We start from the raw sequence: 11,795 nt of genomic DNA on the forward strand, positions 1-11,795 counted from the left end.
CTAATATCATGTCGGCAATGGCACAGTTTAATGCTAAAAGAATTCTTTAGCAATATACCGTAGCAATGGTGTCCGAGGTTTATTACGAGCCTTGTGCTCAGGAGAGGGTTGGTCCCTTGTTTGCGCATAGGTGGCCCTCGCCGTTATTTATTATATTCGTAATCAGCAGAATTTCCACGAAACTTTAGGAGATAAGGCACGTTCTCACACATCAGGTGCCTCGCACATCATCGCCGATATGATATTAATATTGAGCGACCCCAAGAACCCTTCAAGTAACGAGTTTGCCTTGATTTTGTATAAAATTTCCACAGGACTCCAGGAGACGATGCCCGTCCTGGGCACCAGGGCATCGGAGATCATCGCCGTCATAGTATTCATGATCAGCGACACCCAAAAACCCCAAGTAACGAGTGTACACTGATTTTGTATAAATATTTCCATGAAACTAAAGAAGAAGAGGCCCAGATACACCAAGTTCATCGGAGACCATCGCCGTCATAATATTCGTGTTTAGTGGCCCCAAAAATACAGAGTAGTAATATTGAACTCATTTCCGTCAATTATTTCCAAATTACAAATTTATCATCTTCATCACTTCGAAATGCACTTTGGAAAATGCATTTTCCTTGTTCAATAATGCAATTTTTATTTCCACATCAACATTTTTGTTCACAAAATTTCATGCGAATCGAATGCAAAAAGTTTCATTGAGGTCCATCCTACTACAAAAATTTGGTAGGTTTTGAGTATTTTACTGCTTGATTGCCTCGTCTAAATCATCGAATAATTTGATTTATAGCCTACGGTACCCAAGAAAGAAATATTCGTTATATTTAGTTTACTGTTTACTTTTGCCGTTGAACATAAATACCGATTCATTGTCATGGGTTTTGATTTGGTTTCTTTCTCAGTTCGCCTTCAGAGTATCCTCTCCTCTTCCCCACATCACTCCACTGACTGACATGCATAAATCCTCCTCCGCGTCCTGCAGTCATCACTTTCTTGGTGTACCTCCCCTCCTTGTCCCTTCTATTGTTTCATACACTTTTCACATGTCCCAGCCACGCTCGTCTTCTCGACTTTACAAAATTAACTATATTCTCCTTTAATGGAATAAGAAAGAAGGGAATACACACAGCAAAACAAGTATAGATAAGTGATGAAATTCCGCAACTCATGAATAAAAGAAGAACCTATAAAGGTAAATGCGAACAGTCAAAAGCAAAAACGCACCAAATAGGTACATAGTAAAATAGTAGTATCGAAAAAAAAGTGTGAAGAAATTAAGGAGCTATAACAAAAATAGGATAGCTTCAATTAATATAGTTTTTCTTCTTTTATAGTAAAGTTAAGTGAAGTAGGGTCTTCTGGCCTAGTATCTTACTTAGCTGAAAGATGGCAAGGTGTCTTGCTTCGTGAGGTTAGATGTGTAAAAAAGATATCCCCCACCGTTGCCTGTCAGAATTCAATAGATATCTTCTTAGGCTCTTACTAGAATCTGGCAATACGGCAATAAAAATAAAAAAGTCTAAGAATATTGAAGGTTCTATGTAGCTTTTAAATATTTAAAATAGATGATTGAAAATTTTAACCTTTTATCCCATGTAAATACAATATTTACATTTAAAATATACATTTACATTTAAAATATACATTTAATATTTAAAAAAGTTTAAGAATTGTCAGTTCTACAAAGATGGTATCAATCTAATACGACACCGACGGGAATAATGATAGACCTAGAAGAAAAAATAACAGTGTTGAAATGAAAAACATAATATTGAGGAGCTTTTTAACGACTATAGATAAAGAATCCATCTTCAACGAACGTAAGGATATAAAAGTGCCTACATAACAAAGAAAGAAATTCAGTCAATGAGCTGCAATACAAATAGATGGATATAAAACCTAAATATTAAAATAAAGAGAGGGGTTCGTTAAGATTGTATGCTCTTGCCAATCCTTTTTAATATATACCTACTTGGAAGCCCAATTATTAATCTGAGATATTCAGACGATACATGACTGACTTCTAATTCTAGTAAAGGATATGGCCTCTCACTAAACACGAACAAAACAAAATTGTATGCCTGTAAGAAAATAAACCCGGAATATGGGAAATATATAATGAACATAACCAGCCGATTGAGAGAGTGACAAAATGCAATTAAGGTAAATGTACCTATTATCGGCACCTTTAGCACGTTAAGCACAATGGAGCTTCATTTTAATAAGTTTAGTAATCAAATTACCTGAACAACGTGTATTTAGATTATGGTTCGGGCTAATAAAATCTATCACAATTACACATAAAATATTTATTTTATCCTAAAACAAACTTATAATATTTAAAATATTAATAAAATAAAAAGTGTCCAAAGTCCCCATTATCGGCATTCTAAATTAAATGTATGCTCTAATCTTCGGCACATCCTTTTTTCGGCATGAGTTAGATACCCAAGATTTGAATAATTATATAGGGTACCTAAGTATTTTGTTAGATAGGTACTATTGAAGTAAATAAATTATTGTAGGTATGTAAATACACTAAATTGAAAATTCAAATAAAATAACGTATTTTTCAAAAGATAAATATAAAATCTTTAATGTATCTATGCAAACTGAATTAATAAACACACATTATTTTAATAGTCATTGACACAAGGGGTATTTCAGTTCTTCTCTATCATCTTCAGTTAGACCAAGACAAGCCTCATGATAGTATTTCAAGCAAGAACCACAAAGGCGCATGTCCAGCTGGTCGTCAGTGTCACACAATGAACAATACCAAGATTCCTGTAAAGATTTAGATGTTGAAGGTTCGCTAATTAATTTGCTTTTATTTTCTTGCATTTCTTGTGTGGTTTTGTTCCAAAGGTGGAGAAAGCTGCTGTGACGAGGATAGACCCGAGGAAAATGGATTAGAAATTATGATAGGAATATCTTCAGCGACGCCTACCGGAAGAAATAAATTTGTACAGTCAATCAATTCTGTAACATCAACCTCATCGTCATTTGCTATACGAGAAACCTAGAACAAAATATAAAAAACATCTTAACGGAAAAGGAACCGGAACTGTCTACACAACACAGGATGGTCACTGCAAAACTGGAGGATGGAAAAATGGAGGAAGTGGAAAGAAAAGAGTACAAGGAAGTAAATGTAAACAAACTAAAGATAGAAAGTGTGCGAGAATTTTACACGGAGGAAACTAACAAAAGACTGAGACAAATAGAGTGCCAAAAAGAAACATGGACAATGGAAGAAAGATGGAATACATACAGTGAAGTATTAAAGACAACAGCAACTGAAGTGTGTGGAATCAAAAAATATAATAAACAGTTGAAAAGGACAAGATGGTGGAATAAAGAAGTGAAGACAGAAATAAAAAAAAAGAAAATAGCATGGAAAAAATATATCGAAACGGGATTAGAAGATAAAGAAAAATGCTATAGGCAGAGACGATTGGTAAAAAAGACAGTCACACAAGCAAAAGCAAAAACATGGAAAGAATTTGGAGAAGAACTTCAGGAAGAATATATAACAAATAATAGAAACTTTTGGACGACAATACGACACATAAGACAAGGAAAACGAAAGGAAATAAACACAGTAAGAGATACTTCAAACCAAATACAAATAAGCCCAGAACAAGTAGCTAGGGTATGGAAAGAATATTATGAGAAAAAATTTGATACCTAAGTGATAAAGGAAGACAATATAATCAATGAAGGCGAAGAAAACACAGAGCCAGAGCAAATAAGTAGAGAAGAAGTAATAGAAGGGGTATCAAATATAAAAATAGGCAAGGCAGGTGGAGATGATGAAATTGAACCGAAAATGGTAAAATACATGGGAGAACAAGGAATAAACTGGCTATCGAAAATATATAAAGAGGCATGGAAAAAACAAACAATCCCTAAAGACTGGCAGAACAATATCATCGTGCCAATATACAAAAAAGGAGAACATGTAAACTGCGGCAACTATAGAGCAATATGTCTGTCATCGATATGCTTTAAAATATATACGAAAATAATAGAGAAGAGACTAAGACAAGAAGTAGAAATGGTATTGGGAGAAGAACAAACGGTATTTAGACCGGGAAGACAGACAAATGACAACATATATATCATTAGAAACCTAATAGAAAGAAGTATAGATACGGGGGAAAAACTAGTATTTAAAAACAAACGGTATTTAGACCGGGAAGACAGACAAATGACAACATATATATCATTAGAAACCTAATAGAAAGAAGTATAGATACGGGGATACTAAAAACTAGTATTAGCAATCATAGACCTAAGAGCAGCATTTGACATGATAGAAAGACATATTATAGGGAAATGCTTGAGGAAAATAAACGTACCTAATGCATTGATAAAAATTATAGAAAGTACTACAAAGAGGTAAAAGGAAGGGTACAAATAACAGGGGAAAGATCGGAAGCATTTAATTGAAAGAGAGGTATTAAACAAGGGGATAGTCTTAGCCCTTTGCTATTCATAATAGTAATGAACGATTGATAAGAAACACTAGAGTCAGAACCAATCAACTACAGACAATAATAGGTTACCGCAGATTACAAGCGGTAACAATAGAGTCCTTAATGTATGTAGACGACATAGTACTAATAGCAGATTCCGAGAATAAAATGCAGAAACTAATGAATATATAGGTAGAACAAATAGAAGAACTAAAAATGGAGATAAACGAGGAAAAAAGTAAGATAATGATAATCAGCGGCAAAGGAGATAAGGAAGATAATCAAATAAAGATAAAATGTAAAAACTCAGAAATGGAAATAGTAACAACTTACGAATACCTGGGAAGTATAATAACTAATGACGGAAAAATAGACTGGAAAATAACAAATAGAGCAAAGAAATCAAACAAGTTATATTATGCGTTAGCCCCAATAATGGGAAAAAGAGAACTTGCACGAGAAACAAGAATAAAAATATATAACACAATAGTGATACCGACTGTGCTCTATGCAAGTGAAAACTGGACAATTCTGGAAAAACATAAGAGCAGGATAAACGCAATGGAGATGAGACATCTAAGAAGGAAAGACAAAATGGGATAGATTAAGCAACGAGACTATTAGGAGAATGGTCAACCAGGAACCGATAATGAACAAAATAGCAAAGAGACAAATGAACTGGTATGGGCATCTGATGAGGATGCCATCCAATAGAATAACAAGAAAAATTTATGAAGCAAAAAACATCGGAAAAAGAAAAAGAGGCAGACCAAGAAAAAAATGGATACAGCAAGTGGTAGAGGCGGGAAAACTTAAACAAAAATCGCTCGAGAAATTGAAAATAATGGCAGGAAACAGAAAATAATGGAAGAGGTGGGTAAATGGAAATTAAAATAGCTAGCCCAAATCCGACACCCTGATAGGGTAAAAGGAAGGAGAGAAAAAAGAAAGAAACATAGGTAAGATTAAGAAAATAGGAGCTTTTGAGAATAGGGTTGTAACGTAGGATATTGCGAATTTCATGGATACAGAAAATCACCAATACTGATATATTAATGCGACTGAAATAAGAAAAAGAAGTTGTAATAGGTAACTAGTAAAAATAGAAAACTTCATTAACTTTGACACATTATAAGAAGTAACAAATACCAACTGCTTCGACTTATAATGCAGCAAAAAATCATCGGAAGAAGATCAATAGGAAGGAGAAGATATTCCTGGTTGAAAAATCTGCTTGAATGGTTTAACACCACTAATAACCATCTATGCAGAGCCTTGGTCTCAAAGGTACAAGTGTTTTGATGATTGTCAACCTTCGGAACGAAGACGGCATTTAAAGAAGTATGCTTAAGAATTACAACTAGACGCAATATGGCAATATTGTGTTTACAGACCAACCACTGGACTTTCATACTAGTTTATAAACTAACAGATAAGCTGATGTGGATTTATTAATGTGGCGATACCTATGTAACTACAATAATGTGCGTGTTAAAGTCGATAAGAAGATTTTCAAGTATAAAGATTTTTAGATTCAAATAAGGAATTGAATGGGGAATGAAGAATGGAAAGTAGGTATATGGATGATACTCGCTCAAATATCAATGCTTAACTGCAATTACCTACCCTCTTAATTACTCGAGTCATTCCGATAAACATACTAGACAACATCAAACAGCCTCAGTGAACATAAGACCATGTAAAAAACAGTGTGCTCCTGATATCAATATTACGGAAAGAATTCCCCCAGAGCTGAATGCTTGTGATATCGTATCTGGGATGAGTGAATTATCCCTTTAGAGTGATAACGGGACGGTTAAAGTCTGGATAATAATAATAAAGCTAGTTTTTATCTTCTGTGTAAGTACGTCTCTTCGCTTCTAAGATCTTTATATTTTTGTTGCTATTCCCGAGTTCTTTGTTGCATAAGTTTATATGCATAATTTTTTCTTTGGCAGTCTTTCACATTCAGCATCGAACCAGTCATTGCGTGATGGTCATTCAAGTTCTAGAATATTATTTGCTACGTCTTTAATATTGTGCCGATCGAATATTTGTGCCCAGTAGGAAGTAATCTGAATCAATGTTGGCGCCTCGGTAGATGCAGACATCCATTAATTTGGAGAAGCATCTACAAGCACATGATCGATTTGCTTATTTGTTAAATCATAGGGTGATATCGAAGTCATCATATGCATTTCTTTGCGTGGAAAATATGTACTTCCCATGACCATGTTCTTAGCGGCTGCTAAACTGACTATTCGGTTCCCATTCGGATTGGTGATACTATACTTACCAATGCGGTCTAGATATATTCTCCCTTCCGATCGACTACTATCTTAATGTCATTTCAGGAACAACTGTCATATGTGCTTTTTAATTCACCATAGAATTGGTCTTTTTCTTTGTCTTCCTTGGGGTGTGTACCGCATATAAGAATAATATTAAAGAACTTGCCGAGCACGAAAGTGGTATGGACATGTAAGAAGAACGGAATGGAGCCCCATAGGAAGGAGGAAAAGAGGACGACCCCGAAAATTCTGTAGGAACGAAGTAGACGACGCCACGAATAAGAGAGGCCTAAACGATGGAGAATAGGACAACAGAGAGAGATGGAAACAGTTGAGCGGGGGAAGGCAGTGAATACTGTAGAATCCCTGAATATATATTAAAGAACTTGCCCCTGATCCTTAAGCAGCTCATTTGTCGACTTATAGGCTTAAAATCTATAACAAAGTGCTTGTCTTTGTTATTGACTATAAAGGCTGTCCCAAATTCGTGTCTCATTATGTGGCAACTATAATGTATATTTGAGGTAGTAAATAAGTTTACATATTTGGGTTCTCTCATAACAAACGATAATGACACATCTGAAGAAGTAAAACGGAGGGTACTGCTAGCAAACAAATGTTATTTTGGACTAAGCAAGCAGCTAAAAAACAGAAATTTAAGCCAGAAAACCAAACTAATAATATATAGAACACTCATCCTACCAGTGCTGACATATGGGTCAGAAACATGGACCATCTCCAAAACAGACGCAAATCTTCTGCTCGTCTTCGAAAGGAAGATACTAAGAAGAATAATGGGCGCATTCTGTGAGAATGGTATTTGGAGAAGGCGATATAATTTCGAATTGTACGAGAAGTATAAAAAAATAATAAATGGTAGAGATGTAATATCCTTCATAAAAATAGGAAGGCTTAGATAGGCTGGACATGTCATGACTGGACATGACTAGTGTCAAGAGCAAATGAAAATTACCCACCCAGACGAACTCTATTATCGGTCCCACTGGGAAATAGGAGTAGAGGCAGACCACGACTGAGATGGAGGGACGGTGTGGACGAGGACGCAAGGAAAATCGGCGCGGCAAATTGGCAACGGTTGGCGATGAACAGAAACGACTGGCGAAATAGACTGGGGAAGGTCAAGGCTCAACTAGAACTGTAGCACCACTGATGATGATGATGATAATGTATATTACGATTTCTTTTCTGGATTATGCCATGGCCTGTTCATTGTCCTTTTTTTATGACAGTAATATGAGTGTTATACTGTCATAATATATTACAAAGTTTGCATGTGATTCCGGGTTCGTAAAGTGTATGAATATTACAGGTAAATACTTTAAAATCGTTGTCCTGACTTCATTGCGTAGGTCAGCATTGAGAGTTCCATCCAGCAAATTTAACTTTGAATTTTGTAACAATGGATTTTACGCCCAACCTTGTGAGCCAGCGATTCTTCTAATGAGGTTGTCATAACTTAGCCAAAGGTTTCCAGGTTAAAAGGTACTGAAAATGCCTTCACCAATCTCATAGAGGGTTAGGATTTGTTAGTGTCATTGATGTGTGCCAACTACAGTGTTGCTTGATATTCAATGACAGCAGCCACTTGGCATAGCTACTGCCACCAAGACCCATACTAACTATTCACTCTACTCTTTTCTCATCTGGGTTTGGGACTGGCAATGGCAGAGTTCACTGACAGATGATAACTGTTACATGGCACATATTTTGCTCATCTGTTTATTGTTTTTCTATATGCTGGACAAAAGTATACTTTACTTTAAAGTATTTCACAATTTTTGAAACACTATTTTTAACATAATTTCTCACGGTATTATTCCAAGGATCATTAAATAATCTCTATGGTTGTCTGACAAAAATATCACTAAAATTTTGATTTTTATTAAAAATATTTAATACAAAACACCAGCATTTAACTAACATTAATACTTTTTTAAAGTTTTTCTTATAAGCGCAATTCTCTGTTTATGTGCTTCAGTGGTTAGACTTCTCTTATAAGGCCTCAATTCATCTGTACCAAAACCAGGTGTCCACATATTGTAATTTCTGTTCAAAAATTGCTGCACATCTTTAACCTCGATTGTGGTGTTGTGGCGATTTTTAGCAATCAGAGCTGCACCATTAAGGCATCTATCAACAAATTCATCAACATAACCTAAAATGATTTCTTCTACTTCTTCTTCAAGATTAAGTGTTTGATCTGTTTCTCTAACAAGATCCTGAAGACGTTGTTTTGTTAATACCTGTAGTGGTTCACTTGATGATGTACTGTTTTGCTGAATGATTTTTTGTGCAGGCTGTGCATTTTGGACTGGCATGTTTTGGACTTGTATATTCTGTACTCCTACTAAATTTGTACCTACAAAAGAAGGAAATTATTAAAAATATATAAAGTAGGTATATGAATCTAAAATATTAAAACATTACTGTTCCAATTAATTGGGACAAACATGTTTTTCTGATCTTAATTAGTATGTGATTACTGGTGACCTTCCGAACCACCTCAAACTGGTTATACCTGCTTAGAGGAACTGGAACAGACCTATCTTGACTATAATTTACTCGTTTGGATGGTTTCAGAGTATCAGTAGTTCAGTTGCAGGGCTTTTTTTAGCAACTGTTCGTTATAATAGTGTGTTCTGTGTAATACTTGTTATTTTTGAAAAAAAAAATTTTATTAAAATCCTTTGTAAAAGGTATATATTTTTAAAAACCCAAACGGGCTGTGTTAGACAAAACGTTTTCGGAATCCATTATTCCATCATCGGTGTCTAGGAGTACATGAATGTACCCACTAAATACATGGGTAAAAACCCTTTAACAACTAATTAGTTACATTTGTTTTACATTATATTTTATAAATTATTAGGATGTTAAAGTTACCGTTGGATTAGGTAACATGGCGACATATGACTCCACGTTGAAGTTGCAAGTCCTGAGACGGTGTGTCTACGAGGACTTTATGGAAGCAACTGAGTTGCTTTACCTAATCCAACGGTAACTTTAACATCCTAATAATTTATAAAATATAATGTAAAACAAATGTAACTAATTAGTTGTTAAAGGGTTTTTACCCATGTATTTAGTGGCTACATTCATGTACTCCTAGACACCGATGATGGAATAATGGATTCCGAAAACGTTTTGTCTAACACAGCCCGTTTGGGTTTTTAAAAATATATACCTTTTACAAAGGATTTTAATAAATTTTTTTAATATATGGTATACAGCCAAATACAGGAACGTAGATTCCTTGTGGATTGTTATTTTTGCTTATTCAAAGATGGATATTATTCCTACCAAGCTTGCTAATGTACTCACTCTTAATGAACATATGTCTATGACAGTGAGAGATAGAGCTACAGCAGTTGGAGTGGGAAAATCAAGTGTTTGAAGAATTTTAAGAACATTTCAGGATTTCAGATCATCCTCTCCAAAAAGAATAAGAAAACAGCTGCAAGAACTGATAAAATTCTAATAAGAAGTAGCAAACTAAATCCAAGCACAGACCTTGGAAGGGATCTATTGGATTATAGTCATAAGGAACTACCTTAACCAAATGGAAAAAGCTACAGGAAATTGACTGGAAGGCAAGAAAAGTAAAGAAAAAACAATTCATAACACAGAAAATGAAGAAAAACCCCTATTTGTGCAGGCATATAAATCAAGTTTGGTTAGACGAAGTGAAGGTGAACCTCTACAATAAGACCATATCTGACACACTGCAAAATACCCTACTAAACAGTTGTTTTGAGCTTTTTATATACATTGAAATATTACACAGAATGATTGTTCCATTCATCAAAAAATGTGATGGAACGTTATGACTGGGCCCCTTGTCACAATTCGAAATTGGTACAGACTTTTATGAGTAAATATAAAGTAAAAGTGCTTGATTGATTTGATAATCCACCAGACCTAAATCAAATTGAGAACTTATTGCATATTCTCAAGAAATGTTTAACTAAGATGAATTGCACTACAAAAGAAAAAATGATAAGTACTACACATGTGTGGTTCTACGATGATAAAGTCAAGAACATGTGTGCTAAACTAGTGAAGTCAATGCCCAGATGTGTTGTAGAGGTCATTTCTGCTAGGGGAGGACATACTGCGCACTAATACATAGATTTTTCAGACTACTTATAGTATGTAATGATTAAAAGCAAAGCTTTAAAAAAAATTGTTTTTTTTTCATTTGTCCCAATTAATTCTAAAAGTATAATTTGTATAAATGGTCAAAAAATCTAAAAACGCAAACATTATTTTTAAATTAAAACAATATTTCCTTGTAACAGCAACAAGCACATATCTAAGTATAAAATCAGTCAGTAAGTACTGCCTCCAATAGTGTCTCTTTATATTTTCATTCTTTATATACTCATATAGACCAGAATATAGACGCATATGCGTCTATATTCTTTGCTTTTACCAAAGTGTGACTGTGGCCAGTGAAAAACTACTGTAAATTAAATTATTAATGAATCAACTAAAATGCTTATTGCTACTAATAATTCAAATATGGTCATACATTTACCTCCCATTGAATCTACAATAGGTATTCCAGTCTTGATATCTTCATTGTGGTCATTGGAATTTGTATGGGGTATAGCATTAACTACAGGAACCCCATTATTAACATTTGTCATTATTGTATGTGTTATGGGAACTTGATTTATCACTATATTTTGTTGCTGCATCAAGCTATTCGTTAAATTGGGTACAGACATGTTTTTAACTAATTATTGTGATTCTCTTCGCTGAATTATTCCATATAATGACTATCAAGAATAGAAATAGATTTTTGTAAACTTTCAACCTTCTCTATTATGACGTTTTAAGTTTGACATTTGACATTTATTGTCATAGTGTCCTTGATTAAACCATTTCGTTAATAGGCAATTTCTACATTATTATGTAGTGACCTTATTAGATGTTGATATAATTTAATATTATGATTGAATTTTTCTTTACACTCGTACCTTTTGGA

General features: G+C 34.4%; 1 protein-coding gene across 2 annotated transcripts; it reads right to left on the bottom strand.

The window, feature by feature from the left end:
- Nucleotides 1-8,670: 8,670 nt before the first annotated feature.
- Taf12 (TATA-box binding protein associated factor 12) lies at nt 8,671-11,651 on the bottom strand. 2 transcript variants are annotated; one of them, XM_072520253.1, is made up of 2 exons: nt 11,343-11,651; nt 8,671-9,164 (listed from the first exon to the last, which is right to left on the bottom strand). In XM_072520253.1, the coding sequence occupies exons 1-2, from the start codon at nt 11,533-11,535 to the stop codon at nt 8,728-8,730; spliced, it is 630 nt and encodes a 209-aa protein (XP_072376354.1). In that variant the 5' UTR covers nt 11,536-11,651; the 3' UTR covers nt 8,671-8,727. The 2 variants fall into 2 exon arrangements, with proteins under 2 accessions (XP_072376354.1, XP_072376353.1); XM_072520252.1 differs by having other exon boundaries at nt 11,337-11,651.
- Between the last annotated feature and the right edge of the window lie 144 nt (nt 11,652-11,795).

The sequence above is a fragment of the Diabrotica undecimpunctata genome, chromosome 1 (genome assembly GCF_040954645.1).
Source record: "Diabrotica undecimpunctata isolate CICGRU chromosome 1, icDiaUnde3, whole genome shotgun sequence".
Taxonomy (NCBI): domain Eukaryota; kingdom Metazoa; phylum Arthropoda; class Insecta; order Coleoptera; family Chrysomelidae; genus Diabrotica; species Diabrotica undecimpunctata.